This window comes from Aquila chrysaetos, chromosome Z, assembly GCF_900496995.4.
Source record: "Aquila chrysaetos chrysaetos chromosome Z, bAquChr1.4, whole genome shotgun sequence".
In the NCBI taxonomy this organism is placed as follows: domain Eukaryota; kingdom Metazoa; phylum Chordata; class Aves; order Accipitriformes; family Accipitridae; genus Aquila; species Aquila chrysaetos.
The window spans coordinates 30,982,126-31,002,932 of NC_044030.1; the positions used below are offsets into that span (position 1 = coordinate 30,982,126).

At 42.9% G+C, this 20,807-nt stretch overlaps 1 protein-coding gene across 6 annotated transcripts in view; it reads left to right on the top strand.

Annotated features, from left to right (window-relative positions):
• The window catches only part of LOC115336528 (neuronal acetylcholine receptor subunit alpha-7-like), an 83,950-nt gene that overhangs the window by 17,451 nt on the left and 45,692 nt on the right, over positions 1-20,807 (top strand). For 3 of the 6 annotated variants that reach the window (XM_030003681.2, XM_030003683.1, XM_030003682.2), the window contains exon 3: positions 17,867-18,006. In XM_030003681.2, coding sequence (XP_029859541.2) covers positions 17,867-18,006 — 140 coding nt within the window. Of the gene's footprint in view, positions 1-11,598; positions 11,607-17,866; positions 18,007-20,807 lie in introns of those variants that run through there. The other 3 variants (XM_030003687.2, XM_030003684.1, XM_030003685.1) reach the window with 3 other exon arrangements.

The window sequence follows — 20,807 nt, forward strand, 5'->3', positions numbered from 1 at the left end:
TACCCCAACTCTGTTTTCAGAAGGACTTGTATCTGCTTGTAGTTTAAACTTTGTTAGGGTCCAGTGCTGGTCCCACTGAGTTTTGTAATCAGTTTGAATAAGTTTGTGGATCTTACAGTGCTGGCCACCTTCTTTTAAGAAAGGAAAACGTGTGAGGGTTTTTTAAGGAAAAGTGAGTAATTGTCACTTTCAGAAATGAATTGAAATCATTGTGTTTCAAAAGGAGTATGTTCTTTCTCTCCTTTAAAAATTTAACCTATCTGTGGTTTTTGGGGAATGGGAGATTATAACTCCAGGCTGAGCAGGATGGCTGTGAAAACCCTGTAAGTGTGAGGGTGAAATGGTGTTGTTCTACAAAGAAAAAAAGAAAAAAAAAGAAAAAAGAAGAAAATTCTTAACTGTTTACTTTCTATGCATCATTTGGGAAGATTTATAGCTGCAAAAATAGATAAATTTGCTATTTCTGGTTTGTTTTTCTCTTCTAACTTTTCATATGTTTAATAAGAATCCTTCCAGGCAGTGATGGGTGTAAGTTGGAACATGCAATATAAAAAATAATGGGCTTCTGTAGTCTAAGGTGTCACCTGTGAACAAGCTATCTTCTGAAGTTTTAGCATGTTAGAAACAAAAGTAGGAACTGTGTGATTCTTCCAAAACATGGAGGATTGCAAGGCTAACAATAAATAATTTTTAAATGAGAAGGGAGGTTGAAATAGCCACAGTCCTGAAAGATGTTCAGGATTCTACACAAAATGTGCTTTTATTGCTCCCTAACTGCAGCAACTATAAATTCTAAAACTGAGTATTCCAGGTGTGAGGGACCATGTCATGTTACTCACGATTTATGCATAGAGAAAGGAGGATTGTATTTTTGAAACAGAGTCAGTGGTCCGCATATTTCAGAAGCATAGGGGCACAGGAAACTTACATATATGTGATGTTGCACCAGACTATTCATGCAAATAATTCCTCATTAGTTTATCTGAAGCTGCAAAACATCTATGCATTTCATTATTACAGCTCCATATTTCAGCTGCCTAATGTAGTAATAGTATTGCAGAAAAATATTTCCCCACCTTGCTAAATTAAGAACCTTGCTATCTTTGTTTGTAAGACATTTCTGTGCTACTTCAGGAGCTGAACTAACAGGCAGGTGATGGCAGCTGGTTACAATATAACTCACTTCGTGTGCAGTCCAATTTTAAGCAGTTGTGTATCCTGTAAATACTGCCTTTTAAATACTGACTAATCACTAATTCATCAGAGGGGATGCTTAGTTTCTCTGAGCGGCACATGAAGACACAAACTGCTTTTATAAATAATTCAGAGATTTTTTTGTTCGGTGCTTTTACCAGCAGTTTACAAGTATGCACTTTTACAGACAAGTGCTAAAGCAGGATAAAATGAACCTCTGATTAAGGTGGTCTGTATTTGACCTCTGCTTTGTGGATAGTTTTTTTTTTTCTTTTTAAAGAAAGGAAAAAAGGAAAAAAAAAAAAAAGAAAAAAAGAAAAGCCCTGGGAATTGTGCAGTTGGGTCAGAAGAGAAAAAAGTCAAGATGATCTTAGCATGTTACCAGTAGCAGAGTCTTTTAACAGTAAGCTCCAAATGAAGTCCCCCAGGATTCCTCAGTGCACCCACATGGAAGTCACAGCAAGTCCATCATAACTAACATCACTCTCACATAGTGCTGAGTTGTTTCAACAGAATTTGTAACAATTTCTCAACTACTGAAAAACCCTGCAGGGCTGTTTAACAGGAAAGTTGTGACAAGGACTAGGTAAAAAAGCAAAACAAAACAAAACATGAAGAACTCAATCATTTTTTCCAGTCCTTTCCACAACTTTTTGCTCCAACTTGACTCTGCTTGCACTACTGCTAGGAGCCCTGATAGACATGTTATTCATGTTAGGTCTTTGAAGCCTTCCTTCCCGAAAAGCCTGGAGCCAGTGATGCTTTCCTGGGTCACAGGCCCTAGGAAAAATCAGGAAACTGGTTCTCAGCCACTGGATCCCAGATGAAATTTCTCAGAGCCAGATGCCCCTTCCAGACTAAGTGCAATCCTTTAAGGACCACCCAGAGGATGGAAGGACCCTGTGGGTCCCAGCAGCTATGTAACAATCTCAGGTGGAGGGACTCAAAAACCCTGCTCCAGGGAGAGACTGGAAGGGAGGGGTCAGACCCACTCCTGCTCCCTTCTCAGAGCATAGCGCAGTCTGGGAACCAGGGTGCAGATGACCCTGCAAGGGAGTTCTCCTCAGAAACGTGTCCCAGTGACTACATGGGCACCTAGCCTCTCTGAGGAGCATTACCTTCAGCTCAGTGCACAGGCACCTGCTAGGTTTGAACATCCAGGGAAGTTAAGTGTGCACTTTCCTAGTCTCCAGTCAACCCATGCGTTCTAATTACTGTGCTTTTATGTCCTTTTTTTTTAAAGTGAGGCCACTAAAGTGCCACACATGCCGCACAGAGCAGAGGCAGACCTCTTAGTTTGTTTGCTCTGTGCAGCCTGACATCAGGGTCATACTCTGGCCATGTGGCTTTGAAAAGCCCAGCAAAGGCAAAGGCAAGCCGAGGACAGAGCCCCTCCTCTGCTGTCCGGTGGGAATGTAAGTGCTCAGCAGTATGGGACAAATCCTCTGGCAGGGGATGCTGCAAGTGAGCTAACCAGCTAAAAGATGTAAATTATGAAGTAACTTAGCCTGACTTGGTATACCCAGCTGGTGCAAAGCAGCTTTTCATTGGCTTACAATACAGAGTTGAATTGCTGCGCTACACTCATTTCATGCCTTCTCACAGCTTTGCTGATTTAGATGAGCTCTAGTGATCACATCAGAACACAACTGGTGATCTCTAGGACCAAATCCTCACAAAGATACTGTTCTTGGTTCACTTCCATGCAAGCAGGTGCTGTTTCTGCAGCAGCAGTAGCATTGGCAAGACAGTCTCAAAAGGCCAGATTCTGCTGCCAAGCTACAGTTTCTCTGATGTGAGCTAGTTAGGCTGAGGTGACACAAGTTTAGAGATCTCTGTATCAGGAAGAACCAAGCCTGGTACTTCAATACCTATATATGGAGTCTAAACTTCAAGCCTTAGCTGGGTAGGACTGATGGAACTGCAGTGAGCTGTGTTAATCAATCTGGTTTACTCCAAAGAGACACTGTTGAACAGATGTGAGAATTCCTGTGCTTTGATGGAGTACAATGTAATGTCATTGGTAATTTAGGTGGTTGGTGAAGAAGCTCCACCTTTAGATCTCATAAATGTTACCAGACTAGAACCAGGTGTTAAAGTCAGATCCTTTAGAATCTTTCATACTCTTAATTTGAGGTCTGAAGGTTGCATTCACCTCAGTTCCCCATGTTCTCTATGTTGATGCTCTGAGTTATATCACCCCACTGAGTGATATACAGTTTCAAAGATAAAAATGCAGCTGATGCAAGTTTAAAATAGAAAAGATATGAGGAAGACCTTTGCTTGTTTAGTGGGCACGGTTGATGGTTGGCCTCGATGATCTTAAAGGTCTTTTCCAACCTAAATGATTCTATGATTCTATGATTGTACAAGTAGGACTTTTCTTCCATATTGGCTAAAAAGATGCCACACATGCACCTTGCAGAGATTGGAAATTACTGCCAGATCCCTGCCATTACTACAATATCTGGGAGTACAGACACCAAAGTCTGGTCACTCTGGATGCTGAGAGCATGCTAAGACATCACATAAATATGGAGTCAGATGGGATTAAATGTACTTGTCATAACACATGTCTGTTTATAGGTGTCACTCTGTGATCAAGATCACTAGTGCAGAAACGTGTCAACACATATAAAATGGGCAGGCAGAGTCCTAGGCGAATCTCTCAGATTATTTCCTGTGAGTTACTGTCTGCTACAGTAACTTGCTGTACATGCTTGCCTTTTGAGATTGACTTTTCAGTTCAATGAACCAGACTTCATGTTCAGTTGCTAATCTTTGTGTCTTCAGTGGCACAGCTCTAAGGCTGCTCTGTGTTATTGTAGGCACAGCTGCAACTGTGGAGCTGGCCCAAGCTTGTGAGAAGTTGCCAGTCTCCAGGAAAGTTGGAGGTGTTTCCATGCACATTTGCTGATAGTGATCTGGGCTAAATCTTCTTGTGTTAACTCTCCTCAAATCTCACTAGGAAAAGTAGGAAGGTCCAGAAAAAGCACCTGGGCCCTGACATCACCAGCACATATTGTTATATGCACCTATTGATATAGCGTTCCGCATGTAGGGGGGGATCCGGAAGCAGATACAGTGCATGAGAAAGTAGCATCCATCTGGTCTTTGGGATGATGCCAGATGGTGCCTTGTGAGCCTTCAGTCTTGTTCCAGTGCAGGGGGCCGTCCAATGGTCTCAGAGCAGAAGTTCCCGTTCCATGCACAAGGTTCAGTCCTAAAGACAGCTCAAGACCTTTTTTCTCCATCTGGTTTATTCTCCTAAGACATGTGGAAGACAACATGAGTTAGTGATGGCGGTAACATATTGGATGATTTTGTCAGCAACTGTGAAGTGTTCCAAGCAGTGAAAGAGGTATTTTATGTCTCTGTGGTGCAGCGAGAACAGTGAACAGCAGCATCCCTTCTCACACCTGCATGATGAAGTAACTCTTTCCAGAGTCTTAAGAATGGGTTACATCAGCCACAAAACAGGAAGTATTTCCAACTGAACATGATGGCTGTGATTTTCAAGAGAACACATCTACCCAAATACCATTCAATTTTACTGTACATCCTGAACAAAGGGTTAGTACAAAATTTCATTTTTGTGTCACAAGCAAGGAGGGAGATATAAAGTCTCTCCAGTTCTAGGGTGTGATTAAAGAAGATCAAACTCCCGACATGGTTGTTTAAGGATGTGTACTGCCTAGAGATCCTGTGTAATCTAAGGAAAAGAGCAAATCTGCCTGAGACAGGTAGGGCTAGCACTAGCAATCAGTAGCATCCATGGGAATGAAAAAGCTAGACAGGAGTTTATTGCTGTTTTGGGACACACTCCCGAGCAAATATGGCTTGAAGAAAGAGTTTTTCTTATCAGCAAAACTGCTTATATTGCATTGAGCAAAGCAGGTGATAACAAGGCTGAAACCAGAACCAGATGATGTGTTTGGAAATAACAGTCTTCCCACCTGGGGCTTGCAATTAAATCAGTAAATTGCAATAGAAAGATAATTTGTAGTCAGCATGAGTACTTATGCATGTCAACAGTGAGGTGCAGGTGACTCTGTCCTGCCTTGCTATCAATTGGCTTTGTTCAGTTAGAGAAGCGGTGGTTACCAGAGCACTGAAATGGATGTCTGCAATCTTTATCACCTTCCAGAAATGGATGTCTTCAGTACTTACGGCATTCCAGAATGTTGCAGAGAAAGCCACATTCTTTATTTCTGTCCTTGATGCAACATAGATTTGGGCAGAAAAAGGACTTGGAGGAAAGAGGCAGACTTGAGGAGATCTCATTTCATATTGAGGACCTAAACAGCCTAAAACCAGTTTGCAGACTGGGCTGACAAGACTGTACGCTGTGTTCCCTGAAGCTCAGCTGTGGCTACGTGGAAAAGAATCTCTGGTCACTTAGTTTTCCACCATGCCAAGAGAGAAAATTAAGTTGGAAATTGGAAAAGATATGTCTGTGGTAGCTGAGGTGAGAGAGGATCTGATCTATACATATTCATAGACTGGTAGAATAATTTGGTTGGAAGGGTCCTCCAGAAGTTGCCCAGTCCAATCCCTTTTCTCAGAGCAGGGACAGCTCTATTATGTTGCTTCTTGAGCAGTCAAGCTGGGAAGATCTCCAAGGACAGTGGTCTCCTCTATGGTGAGTACCCTTCAGAGAAAAAAAGGCTCCCTGATACCCTGGCAATGCCCCATGATGCAACTTGTGTCTAATTAGTACTATCCCTGTGCACCTCACAGAAGAGTCTGGCTCCTTCATCATAGAGCCCTTCCTCATGACAGCTGAAGACAGTCAAAAGAGTTCCACCTTGCTTTGTCATCCCCAAGCTGATCAAAGGCATGTCTCTCCATGTCTCATCAGACATGCTGTGCTTCAGCAGCCCCTTGTCTCAGTGGCCTCCACTCAACTCACTCCACAGGGTCAGTGTATATCTTGTGCTGCCATGGGGTGGCTTTATTAGGCACAGAGCTAACTGTGTGTCATGCAGTGGGTCTCACTGATGTTGATTATAGGCTGGCTGTTGAAGAGACTGCTGCTTAGTGTTTTCATCACCTTTGAGTCTGTAGGTTTGGGAAAAAAAAACAAACGTAGGAAGTCATATAATGATGCAGAAAATACATTCTGTGATTCTTAGCCATCTTGTGCTCTTTTTTAAGAACTTCATCATCTTGAGTCTGCAAAGTGGCTGAGCAAGTCATGACAAATAATGGAGTACATTCCCTTGAATATTGTGGAATTTTAGAAAAGTCATCAACAAACTGAAATCTAGCTTGAGCATCTGTAACAATAGGGAGAGGAGATAAAAAATGAAATAAATGGTTGTTAGATGGTTTGCAGTTGCCAGTGTTTCAAGTGGCAAATGGACAGCAACTTTGATTTGGACCCATTCTTGTTCAAGGCTTCACACACAATTCATAAAAGGCAACTGGACAGCTTCAAGAGCTCTAAGCAAAAGACTTGCCTTTCTAATATAGCCAAACAGCTACCCTGCAGCATGCTGTCTGCAGCAGTGTTTTGTTCAAGGTCTAAGTCTTCTAACGTAGTGTCCAAATATATTAGGGTCCCCAATTTCCATTTACTTTATAATTCAAATTTGTTGGGTTGGTATCTCAGCCCAAGCACTTCAGCACTCCTGCCATCATCAGATCTACTTACACGTTGCCTGACAATGACAATGAGAGGGCAGGATGAGAGAGAAAAGATAGATCACATGGGAACAGGTCTGTGGGTAAAGAGAGGAGACATCCTTCTCCAGAGGAGACCTCTTCATAAGTGGGCAAACCATTTCCCCTTTGGGTCGAAATGCTCTAGCGGACTCAGGAAGTCTGTATGCTGGGGAACACAAGAGGGCAGGCCAGACAGCACAGGATTGCTTTCTGCTTTTCAGGCTAGTTTTGGTCTCTCTCAGAGACCAAGCATCCTGCATCCACAGGCATTGCTACTGTATCACAAGATGACAGCCATACTCCACCTGGACGTGTGGGGCACCAATTTTGTTTAAAGTATTTTTGTTTGCACTGTCATAATTCAGGAGCATTAGCTTGAAGTTGCCAAAGCTTTAGATCAACAGAGTAAATTTAAGATAAAATCAGGCTCCCCAGATCATCGTTGTCTGGAAGTACCTCATTTTCACAGTAGTTCATTTCTGCTCTTAGTCAGGATCAGTGACTCAGCCAATGCAGGTTTGGCTGGCAGGGTGCAGCAAGGAGAGCCACATATTTCGTATCCCCACTGATCCCAACAAAACCAGGACTCGAGGCCTGTGCCTGAGGAAAAGGCAATAGCATCTAGCATCCTGAAAACAGACAGATCAAGGCTAAAAAACGCTCAGCTGTCACTGAGACCTTGTGACATTCAGAGTCTGGGAAAAAAACCCACCTGTAAACTTCATGATACAGACCATGCTCAGCCACTTCATATGCACATAAGCAAATCCGGGCTGAATCAGCCAAAAGAAAGCACTTCTTACAATTTCAAGTGTCCTAGGTTAGATGTCCACAGACCTTTGATTGGTGACAAGTCTAATTTGCTCAGAGCCAGTCATTTACCTCATCAGGACAGTATTAGAAGCAGCTTTTGTCTTCCATGTGGAATAAATTCAGACTCGCTGCTGAGAATTTTCATGCCTCTATTTACAGCTCCCTTTGTCTTTGAAGACCTGGACCACCAAAGCCTCAGACTTCTTTCCCTTGGAAAAAATCCCTTGATAGCAACCACTTCTGCTGCCAAAACCTCTAAATTATCACCAGCCAGCTAGTAGCACAGCATCTTTCACATAGATGGGCAGCAAGTTTAGCCTGGCCTAGTGCAAGCTCAGCAGTGCTGCTTAAAACATGGCTGAGTTTCATCTATAGATGTTTCATGTAAGTTTTGCTTCCCAAGTGGGAAACTATTTCAGGTTTGGAGAAAATGTATCTTCACATTTCCCAGTTCAGGTACTAAGCACTGAAAAGGAGGACAAACAAGCAGCCATTCAAGACGCAGTCACAATTTCCATCAGGGTAGCCCATATCCCTTTCACTGGGCTCTAACACCATGTTTCACATCATCCAGCATTTGCATTTCAGATACTGGAAAGACAAACTTGCAACTTTCTCTGCATTCCCAGATCCATGTTCACTTTGGACATTTGAGCCTTGCCTGTGCCTTGCAGCCAGGGCAGCTCTCACTTTGCTCACAGGCAAGAGCTGAGGCTTGAGAGATGCGGGAAGAGTGCAAGAGGAGCCATCACTAGCCTTGACAATTGCATCCTCAGTACCTTTGCTGCTTAGCATTGCTATGCAAGTATAGCTGGCAGGCTGGCAAGGCAAAAGTTCATTGTTCAGGAAACTAGACATCTCTGGGATCATAACTATTGCCACTGACCAGCACTGCAGAGGGGGAAGGGGAAAGAATCACTGCAACATCTTTGGGCACACTGGGTGGTTCATTTCCACAGTATTACTGTCTGTTACATTTCCACTCCAACCCGTCCTCTGCATTGCACAGAGAAGTTAATATCACCGCTCTTTGGTAACAACACACTGAGGCAATGGTTTTGAGACAAGATCCCCCTCTGAACTATGAAAAAAGGAACAAGCTTTCTCTACCTGGTAAAGGCATGTCTGTGACTAAGGAATAGCGCTTGGGAGAACTAAGTTTTGGGTTTTATCTTTGCTCTCTTCATGTCTTGGGGACAAAATTTCTTTTCCTAAGGGGTGCACTTATCTTCCTCCTCTTCCAGGGTCCTGCTGACCCTGGTATGGGCTTCTTTATCATTATATTGGAACATTTTTGGGGTGGGAAGTGGAGCCTGAAGAACTGCGTTGCACGGTAAACTGAAGATTTCATTGCAGCCTCTATCACTGCTACTACCTGCACTGGGTTTAGGAAAAACACCCTCTTCCTACCTATTGTCTTCTCAGCCCTAACTAGACTTGCCTATTTGTTATTACTGTTATTATACCTGTCTGTTCGCATATGGCTTTCCCAGATCTGAGCTCTCCACATGTACCTGGCATGTTGTTGAGCGGGCTTTTGATGGGGAGCTGCAGATCCCCTGTGACCCTTTTCAGAGCTGTCTGTGAATGCTGTGCTGATTGCCATGGCTACCTCATTGACAGCACTTGGTTAGTGAAGTTCATAGTGGTTTCCCAAGAAGGGCTTCCCCTTGGTTTACTGGATTGGGTGCTGAAACATGTAGAGGTGAAGGGATGTAACAAGCTGCTCTGCAAGCCAGTGGGAGTGGGGAATCCAGAAGCCCACTCCAGTACACTGATGACCATATCACTGGTATCTCACTTTTGTCATACGATTTTGTTTCTTTCCGTTGGCTTCCGTTATTGCTCCTCCCCACAAATCCCAGGATGGCTGGCAAGAGTCACTTTCAGACAGCCACAGCTCTCTCTAACGTGTCTAGCAAGGGGAGTCCCAGTGCTCCAACTCCCTCCTCCTGTGCTCCCTCGACACAGAGTATTGTAATAATTACAGTTATATTGCACAGAGCTAATGTAAACTAACATTACACTAATTAGCCAGTTAAACTAACTAGCCAGTTATGTTTCTGACCTGGAGCAATGAGGCAGTTTAGATAACTATCATACATTTGAGAGGTATCCCACTGTTAATATCTTAATGTGTGTCTCTTCACCTTACACACATATCTCAGCCTTTAAAACATCTGCACTAAGCCATCAGGACCAAAAGTATAATCCCATCCTTTCATTATGTAATGGCCTATATTCTCTTTTTAGCATACTGTCATGTGCCTAAAATCTTTGAGGTGAAACCTTTCCTAGCATACCCTTTAATACCCCTCTCTGCTAGGAGCTCTTTATCTGCTATGAAAGAACAGAAATGACCAATATCAGGAAGATTAGGTCCTTTTTGCTTATGAAAACATGGCATTTCTCACATTCCTCTGGGTATCTAATGAGTTTTGTGTGTAAGATGCAGAAACAATCTGCATAGCGAGAGCCAAAGATTAGAGTCAAAGATTACCCAGAAGGGAAGTAGATTAAAAAGAGGTTTTAAATGAGAGAGGTATTCAAATACACAACACACAAACACACACACACAGACACAGACACACACAGGGTTGAGGCAGCTGATGTGATTCCATTGTTTCTCATATGACTACTCCTTCCTGAAGGTGTGATGGCATGCATTTTAAATCAAAGGACATTGAAAGAAATAATGCATTTGCAGCCGCAGATAAAAGCAACAACACTGCACATAAGAACAAAGGCAGATGGGACACATCTGTGTCTCTGGGGATTAAAGGACATATGGCAATGACATGCTTTACATTCTTTGAAGTCTGCAAAATATACAAAATAAGGTGGGTGGTTTTTTAATAGCTACCAGAGCATTAGAACATGCCACATTTTTGTAAGTGCTGTTGCCATTCCAATTCTTTATGCCAAAGAAGTTGCCTGTGAAACAACCTGCTTTTTTTTCTGATACTATTCCTGTTACTTCCCCCATAATTCATAATTGCAAATAGAGCGTGTCTGTGTGTCTTCCTGTGATTGTTCTATTTGCATTTCCAAAGAAATAGCTAAAAATCCCTGTAAGAGTACAGTTATAAACTAAAAAGAAAATAAATAAGAGAAGAGGAGCTATGGCAGAAGAGTCTGCAGGTTGTTAGGAAAATACTTGGAAGTTTTAGGATTTAGCTCTGATACCCATAGGTTTTCCTAATGGCTTTTTGCTCTGTAAATGTTTCAATTATAACAAGATTGTATACAAACATTACACAACAAAATATAACAATACCTCTCAGTATAATGACCCTGTTTTTCAAAAAAGGCCAGAACTCCACTCAATTTGTTTTAGCAAACAGTAAAACAAACAGGCAAACAAACCAACAAACCAAAACAGAGGGAATGTGGCAAGGTAACAATACAGGGATTAAAAAATGACATAGATGTAGTGAAACACCTGCAGAAAGTACAAGGGGGGTGAATAACTACCACAACCACATTATTGCTGCAGTTTAGGTCCTTTTATGAAGTAGCAGGGGACAAAATATTTAAAAGCAACAATGTGACGGCCCAGGAATATGCTGTTGATTTTAACTTACTGTGTTCTGCAAAGAGGTTGTATGTGCAAACGATTCTAGGAACTGTTTTTGAGAAGGGAAGAAAAAAAAGGCATGTTTTGTAATTCAGAGACATGTTAGCATATGTATGTGTGAATATAAAGTGATATTGGAAGAATATGATATTTGGTCTGAAAACCATTGGTCCTTTACGTACCAGTAACTCCCATAATCTTGTATAAATAAAGTAATAACTTGCTTGTAAGGCTCAGACCTCTGCCAAAAGAAATGAGCAACAGCTAGAAACCATTCAGCTAGCAGCTGGCCCAACAAAAAGTTCAAAGATTATGAAAATAAAATCAGGGATCACTATGAACCAGAGGTGCAATGGTCAGTAAATGCAGGTATCATGGCTGAAAACCTTTTGGAAATCCATGTCCTTCCACCTACCCTCTCGTTAATATTTCATTATTTATTCTTTACTGTGCACAGCAAGCCAGAATGTGGCCCACACCAGGGATGCTCAGTCAAGGAGCTGACCATTTTTGGAGCAAACCTGGAGAACGGGCAAAGGCTGGACTGTTGTAGCTCAGGGAGCTCTGCATGCAAAACAGCAGGAGGATCAACCAGCCAAGACCAGACATGACAGCACAGCTCCTAGGAAAGGAGGGAGCATCTTGCCTTCCTAGGGATGGCATATAGATAGTCTGTCCAGAGCTAGCTGCAATTTTGACAGCCATTCCTACCAGACGACACTGAACAGCCTCCAACCCCAGCAAACACTTCCCTGGATCTGAACCCAAACCCACAGAAGAAACAAGAAGTATTATGGTGGCACAGTGGGGAGGATGGGATGATGCTCAAGCATGGAAGAGACAATCCATACCCAGAGGATCCCACCCAGACAGAGAACGTGGAAGAGGTTTGTTGTCAGCCTGCAGCCATATGCCTAGAGCCCTGTGTCTCCTCAATGGGCCAAGTAAAATTCTAAAGGAATAAACCAGTGCAACCAGTGAAACCATATGAAGCACACAAGGAATGAGGAAGGGCTTTGCTAGTTTTAGTCAGGTCTTTCTCTTCTTTTTCTTTTCTTTCTTTTTCTTTTTCTTTTTCTTTTTCTTTTTCTTTTTTTTTTTTTTTTTCTTTTTTTCGTATTTTATTTTTATTTTTATTTTCCTTTTTCTCTTTTTCTTTCTATCTTTCTTTTTCTTTTCCTTTTATCTTTTTGTTTCTCTTTTTTTTTTCTTTCCTTCTTTTTCTTTCTTTTTCTTTTTCTCTTTGTCTTTTGCTTTTGCTTTTTCTTTGTCTTTGTCTTTTTATTTTTATTTTTATTTTCATTTTCATTTTCATTTTTCTCTTTTTCTATCTTTCTTTTTCTTTTCCTTTTCCCTTTTTCTTTCTCTTTTTCTTTTTCTTTTCTCTTTCTTGTTATTTATATTTTTATTTATTTATTTATTTTTCTCTTTCTCTTTCTTGTTATTTTTATTTTTATGTTTGTTATTTATTTATCTTTCTCTTTCTCTTTCTCTTTTTTCCTACCCAGAGTTTTGGGGTATTTGTTTTATTTTTAGCTTTGCAGCCAGAGCAGATATCTGAGTTACACCAAGATCAGCATGTGTTAGGTCACCATAAAACATGCAGACCAGTTGAGACAGTTCTCCTTGCCATCGCTGGCAATAGGACATGAGTTCAGTCTGATCTTGAGCTTGGGCATGCACAGCTGCTGACTTGGAGCTGACATCAGCAAGTACCAGCTTGATCTAATTTAATTGCAATGTCTCAGAGAATTCAAACCCCTTTATAGATACCATGAAGGCTCACAGTCAGGGTGAGACACCATCTGTGCAAGCCTCAATAGAGGTGCCTCTCTGCTTCTAGCTATGAACCCACACTTTGTCCAAATACATTGATGCAGTTATTAACATGCTTCTAGGCTTGCTCTGAGGAGGTCTTTGCAAATTTTTTTTTTAATATACAATTATCCCGTGTTTCAGTTCTAGTCTCTTGGCCTAACCTGTCTGGGACATTGCAACATGTCTGCATTTAATAAACAGGATGAAATCTAACATGCAGACTATGCATGTGAAAGGAAAGACAGAGCTCAGAGTGTAAGCTAACATCAAGATATCTTGCTTTATTTCCTGCTGAAATAATTCAAGGCAAGGATGATGCAGTGGAACAAAGGAGGTGAAGGACAGCTTTTCAGATACATTTCAGAAATAAGACCTTAGGGAACCTGCCATCTTCTGTTTTCTTGCTGCAGGTTCTTCCTTCACATCATAGGACTCCCTGATCCAGCGCAGAGGATACCACACAGTACCACCCTATCTGGGAAGTTCCCTGGACTCACAGCAATGCATTTGGAGGGACCCACATTTTCTTGTATCTCCTGTGAGGGGAGGTGGTAGCATTCTGCAACAGTGAAATAACTCCTGGGCAGGTTACCTTGCTGTGCAATTCTCAGCAATTCCATCCTAGAAAGAAAGATGAAGTTCAACTATAGCATGTATTCCCAAGAGATTGGTAGCAGTTTGTAGGTTGTGTTGATCAGTCAGTGGGCTTCTTGCAGACTTCTTTGCACATGCAGAAGCATGGAAGGAGATTCAGATTCAGAAAGGTATTTAAGAGTTGAATGTAGTGCACAAATACCTCTGTTGTCCGCAGAGCTCTTCACAAAACTGCCAGAGGATTGGTTTGCCTTGTGCCTCCCAGTTGCCTGCAAACTCCAGGAGCAGTTTAGGGAACCATTTTGGATTATTCAGAAAGTAAAGCTTGAGGGACAATCTAGTCCTTGGTCTAGTAACTCTGTGTCTCCTTTGTACTGAGAAGCCCAGCACTGGACCCAGCACTCCAAGTGTGTCTCACCAGTGCTGAAGTAGAGAGGAAGGATCACCACTCTTGACCTACTGGTGAGGCACTGTCTGATGCAGCTCAGGATGCTGGTGGCCTTTGCTGCAAGTGTGCATTGCCGCCTTATGGTCAGTGTGGTATCTAGAAGGACCCCCAGGGCTTTTCTGCCAACCTGCTCTCCAGTCAGTGGGCCCCCAGCCTATCCTGGTGCCTGGGTTTACTCCTCCTCAGGTGCAGGACTTTGCACTTCCTTTCATCGAACTTCATGAGGTTCCTGTCAGCCATTTCTCCAGTTTTTCAAGGTCCCTCTGAATGGCAGCAAAATCATGTCCTGTATCAGCCACTCCTCCCAGTTTTGTACCATCTGAAAACTTGCTGGGAGTGCACTCTGCTCCATCATTCATAATGATGTTGAACAATGTTGGCCCCAGTATCCACCCCTGGAGTACTCCAGCGCTGGCTGGCCTTCAGCCAGACTTTGTGCTGCTGACTACAACCCTCTGAGCCTGACAGATCAGCCACTTTTCAATCCACCTCACTGTTCATTTATCTAGCCTGTAAGGCATAGGCAAATGTCTATCAGGATGTTCTTGGAGACAGTGTCAAAAGTCTTGCTAAACTTGAGATAAACATCGTTCACTGCTCTGCCCTCAGACTGTAATGAGATTGTATTTTCCTACTGCTTCAAAGATAATCCAGAAACAAGGGGGACACTGTCTGATGCAGTGGGACATAAGAGGCTCCCTGTTGCTCAAAGATCCTTTATCTAGAAAGGATCATGCCCTTTGCCAGTACTTTCCTGTAACTTGCATAGGCAAGTGAGTCTGGCATTGCTTTTGGGAGACTGAACTGGCAACCTCAAAATATTGATGTCCAGCTTCCAGCCTAGTTTAAAAGACGAAACAGTGCCACTGCTTTTGGTTAGATTTCTGTGACTGCAGGGTAGGCAGTGGTAAAACTTATTCTACCACTACTCCTGAGAGATCCAGACTTCCCCATCACCAGCAAACACTCCATTTAGCACATAGAGTTGTAGTGTCACAATGCATTAGCACAAGCATTAGAGGGGAAAAAAGCAGAAATCTCTCTGGAGTATGAAACATTAAGTATTTGAAGATTACAATTTAAAGAAAAAGTCTATGAAAATACAAGTCTGACATGTCATCCACCTCGGTTCCTTCTCCAAAGCAGCTGTAGCAGAGAGATGGCAGTGTGACTAGCCTAGCCAGGTCTTTGTGGTACCAACAGCTGCCACGGCTATTTGCCAGGACACCCCAAAGGCTCCACTGCTTCTGAATCTATGTAATTTTGTGAGCAAAACCATGCAGCACACAAATATGTGGTCACCAATGCCAACTCAGCAGGCTAAGAATAGATCAGCTAAGGCTATGTTAACAATTTCGGATACAAGAGGTCGCAAAGTAATACAATTACGTTACAGAGGGGAGAGTTGAAGAAAGGATGGAAAACCAGGCACAAAATTGCAGTACCGGACTACTTCAGCTCACAAAGTTTAACAGAGAAGGGGGCTGAAAACCATTGGTCCTTTTGGACCAGCATGTTTGGAGCACACAGTACAAAGGCAGCTTTCCAAAGCACACAGCAAAGGGTTATGCTCAGACCTCTCGTGGGGGGGCTGCTTTAATGCACCACGACAGCGATGGTACTATGGCACTCTAGCAGCACAGCCAACTTCCAGAGAGTGGTGAAGGGCACTTTTGCCTTGTAAAAGCTGAGACAGCCAGTTTAAAAGGAAGGTTAAAGGCAAATATTACATAAGTACTCAAGATGAGAGCAATAGTGCAGGCAGTCATTTCTTCCCTAAAGCACAGGAACATGGTGGAGGGTGGAAGGGGCGGTGAGCAGGTGAGTGGAAGGACAGCAAATTTGCTCAAAACACAGAGTCTCTTTCCACAGAACAATGTGTAGTGATTTTCACTGGTTTCCTTTCCACAGAAGGATCTTACAAGGAAACTGGGGTCTGCTGAGGCACTGGAAAACAAGCACTAAGGCCGTAACAGAGGACTTAAATCATTGCCTTGCAGGGAAGATTACTTAAGCTGGTGAAGGAGAGATACTGTGGCCAGAGCTTGTCTTTGCTGATGGCAAAAACATAGCATCCAATATTGACATGTCAGCAAGGGCTATTGGAGCAGTGCTTACAGCATCCTCAACCATGGGCATGTAGTGTATTAGGCAAGAGCAGAGAGGGCCCATGAAGATGATGTGTTGGTGTAACTTACCAAAATAAACAAAAGTACTCTTCCTTCTTGTTCACCAGACACTGTCATACTGGAAAGCCACAAAGCTCCCTTTAGTATCAGGAAAATTGAAGAGAACACAAATTAAACAGACTTATAAACTGTTCATAAACTAAATTTATTATTACCTTTAAAAGGCATGGCTGCTGTGCTGGACAGCAGCTTGTTCCAGGCTTGCAAGGTTTTCTGAGCACAGTAAGAGTCTGGGGAAGGCAGAACTTGTTGTTATGGTTTGTTTGCATTGTCAAAAAGATATTAATCATAACCACTGTGAAAGGAGTCCTGGTGTCAATGTGCAGAGCTCTACTCAAGAGTTAAAAAAAGTCACACACAGTGACTGGGAGCTGCAGTGGATAAAAAATGCTTCAGTCCAAAGTAATAATAATTTACAGTGCAGATACCCTGCCAGGGACTGGATTTCTACAGTTCAGGGAATACGCACTCATGCTGACAGGACTGGTTTGGCCTCAGGGAACCTGCAGCCCATGACCCTTACACTGTTAGATGCAGCTTTTAGGTAGAGCTCAGGCTGCCACTGGCCAGAGCACCAACATCTACACTGTTTTGGGGGACCCAAGCACCTGGGCAGTGTCCCAGCAAAGTACTCACCTTCCTGTGGGAAGAAACCCAAGCCATCACTGCTACCCTGCCCCATGCATGGTTGTTATGGCAAGGAAACCTGGTCACACAGGTTAGATGGATGCTCTCCGTACCCACCCCAAAGCTGGGGAACAGGGGCATCTTGCAATTTAAGCATAGACTGAAATTCTGCTAGCCTTTAACATGCTCATGTGTTTGCATGACAGCTTCTGTGTTGAGGCTGTTCCCAGTAGCAGCTGAGTTAAGCATGTAACACCAGAAATTCAATATCATTATACATACCTGTCAAATACTCTAGTCTTCATACCACCACCTCATTAGGTGTTAACAAAGTGTGCAATCCTTTCCATCAGAAGGAAAAAAGGCAAGGGAAGTAACCCTAAGCCCAGAAATACTTCCACACAAACTTGAAGAGAGTATGAAGAAGGCTTGTTACTGTTTCCTAAGCACAGAAAAGGGCCTGATACATCAGGTCCAAGAAGTAATACCTGTTACTCATGCTGGCTAAACGCACTATATGTCCAAATAATATCAGCACTGGCTTACAGCAGCCAGTCTCTAGGAAATAAGAGCAAGCAAATAAAAGTGCTCTGACTGCCTTCCAGGAAGCTGTCTGGTGGGTTTGGAGCCACATCTCCACTTACCATTAGCAGGAGGGGCACCAAGGAAGGGGTACATTTACTCAGAGCTGCAAAGGCTGTTCAGTAGATTCTGAGTGCTAATAATGAGTTAGAGAGTTAGTGGCTAATTTTTTTTAAGAGCTCATCAGTCCTGTATGCAGAAAAGCTGTGTCTGTCATACCCATGTGCAGAATTTTGGGAACTTTGGGGGGAACTGCTTTCAAATTACAAACCTATTAAGTGGGGTTTTTCAGCAAAACAGACAATGGGGACAGTGTGACCAGCCCGAATGACAGATGCCTTCTTTCTTTTTCGCTAGTGTCTCAGCAGGGCGAAAGCCAGAGACGCTTGTACAGAGAACTGCTGAGAAACTACAATCGTCTTGAACGACCAGTAGTGAATGACTCCCAACCCCTTGTAGTCGAGCTCCAGCTTTCTTTGCTGCAGATAATTGATGTGGTAAGTTACTTGCTGTTCTGTTCTCTACCCATTTGGCATAACAAATCTGATCTCTTGTGTAGGGACCATACTCTTCATCAGGCTATCAGAGGTAAAAGCAGACTGTCTTTGGCTAAGCATCCTCCCTAAGTGCTGGAGTACATGCTTTGACACTTTGGAGGAGTGAGTATCCCCCTAAAAGCACAGCCATCTCTGATACAACATGAGCGGCAAGGAGATTAATTATGTAGTTTTTTCCATTTGTTTTAAACAGAAAAAAGAATGCAGTAAATTAGAAGCCATGTGTTACTACAAGTTATTAATAATACATTCTTCTCAGAGCTATGGGGGATGCAATAACAGAAGACCATGTGCAGCATTCAAAGCTAGCATCACTGCACTTACTTACACTTTTTCATTAGACATTATAATGGCATTGGCCTCTTCTCGCATTATGTCTTTACCATGCACTGCAGTTGAAGGAGCCTGCCCTGAGATGAGGTTAGAAATAAGTAAAAGCAGAACCTGGAGGCACAGCCCCCTAATTGTCTTGACTGCAACATGCTTTTTCAGCATTGGAGATTTGACCCATGGAAAATTTTAACATAATAATCCAAATCCTTTTTTTCATCATGAAGAGGATTCTGTATGATAAACCATGATATATAGAGAGAATTTCTTTCATCTACACGGAAAAAACAAGCCAGAAGAACAAATTTGACCACCTTCACCCTGTCAATACAGCAAACTGCTGAACACATTAGTGCTCCTTTCCTCATCCTACTCTTTCCATAGTCAGTATTATGGGCTGCTTGCCAATAAACCATCACCGTCATGGAGGGAACAAGGAACAGGGAGAGAGATGTGCAAAATTTTGTGCAATTGCAAACCAATTTGACAGAGGCCTCAAATATTTAAACTTTTTAAAGCTCTCACAATCTTTCTGAAAATGCATAGTGCACCCGGTGTTCTCCCTGGAGGGGTAAGCAGGAGCCTGAAAGTATAGCCCCCAGCATCATGCTGTACAGGTGGCAGGTCCAGCCAGTTGTGGTGCTCCTGGAGGCAGGCAGCAGCCAGTCAGGCAGGGTAAGCAGCTTTCTGTTTTGAAATGTTAGCAACTGCATTGAGCTGGAAAAGAGAGGAGATCAGTGCTCTCAACTAAAGTCACTCATTCACGGCAGGAGCTCACAGTTCTCCTCATGAATGAAAGAGCAGAGAAATCCTCCAGCTAATTTCAAGGAAATTTCAGCAAGCAATTCCAGGTTTAGCAGAGGCATCTTAGCTCCAGAGATCTTGCTCCAGCCCTTCTTTTTGTAATGGCATTTTCTTGTAGTAGTTTGAAGGTTAGGGATGGTAAAGGGGACTTTTTAGCCTTAGGGCTGTGACTGTACATTTTCAGAGTCAGTTAGTCAGGAGGAGTTACGTAAAACATTTTTTCATTTGGGTTTCACATTGATGTGTGAAACCCATCCTTTCAGGAAATCAACATTTCTTTAAGCACTTTATCTACATTATGTCAATGTCCATTACAACAAATTTAATTCCAGTCTTCCCTTTTGATTGTCCAAAATAGGAAAGAGAGAATCTAAATGGTCATACATACCAGAAACAAAGTTTTGCTTCCCTCCATCTCTGCACACACTACAGATGCTAGAAGTTAATCAGCTCCAGAGTATTAATGACTTGTCCCAGGCTCATGATCTTGCAAACTGCACTCATGGTGTTTTTAAAACCATCCAGAGTCACCTGAAGTGTTTATCTTACACGATGTAAAAAGGTGCCTGTCTCCTCTTGGGAGGGACAGAAAATCCCTTGGCAGTCAAGTCCCTGTAGTAGAAAGGTCACTGCGGCATCAACCAGTGGCTAAACCAACTGTCCTGAAAATCCACTAAACACTGCTCCCATGGGTCCCTAAATCAGGAAGCAATGCAGGAATATGCCAGCAACAAGCAGGTTGTGAGTATGGACACAGGCCCTCAGCCTCCATGGCTGACTGGACAGACTGCAGTGTCTGGATGCTCCAGCTGCTGAAGAAAATGTCTGCTTAAAAGGAGGGTCATGATAGCTGCAGTGATATAAAGAGTAGCAGGCAAGGTACAAAGGAGAGGTAACCTCTATTAGCTGACACACCATAAGGCAAATCAAGCAAATGTCTCTCTGTTCACTCAGATGGGAGGCCAGGCGTAAGCAGACTCTGCCTCCTCCGCTGCCCCACCTGGCACAAGACAAAACAACTGGAGCACAGTTGCTTCTTGCTCAGGGAAGGGGCTAGACAGCATCACAGTCTTGGCAATGGTGTATGCACTAACAAAGCACAAAGCTGCTCTTTCTGAGGACTTGTGTGTCCAGCATGCTCCATTACCATAACAGAGCAGGGTGCTAGGCAAGGTTCCAGCCTGAGGGGACTTCATGTACCATGCTCCCTGGGGAGGCAACAAGGACTCCATGCTCAGGGGAGTATGGTGTGCCAAGGCATACAACAGTACTGCTGGACTCACTGGGATGCTTTGCAAGTAGTCACTGCAATGGGTGCGAGACAGTGGACCCTGGACTGGTTTCTCTGCAGGAGGAAATTATGTAAAGAGGATTAAAATAAGTGTCCTGTTTTATTGTTACATGGAAGGAAGAAGGGGTCTGCCACTAAGACTCACAGCAACTCAATCCTTACCCTTGCCAAGAACTGGCATTACATCTAATGCACTTTTATGTGGGACAGGCTCCATGACGTGCCTCCATAAGTCTGTTTCCTACACATACTGTATTATAATGTAATAAAGTCTAAATTCATCATCTGCAGCCAGCCTACTGAGAACAGGTCTCTT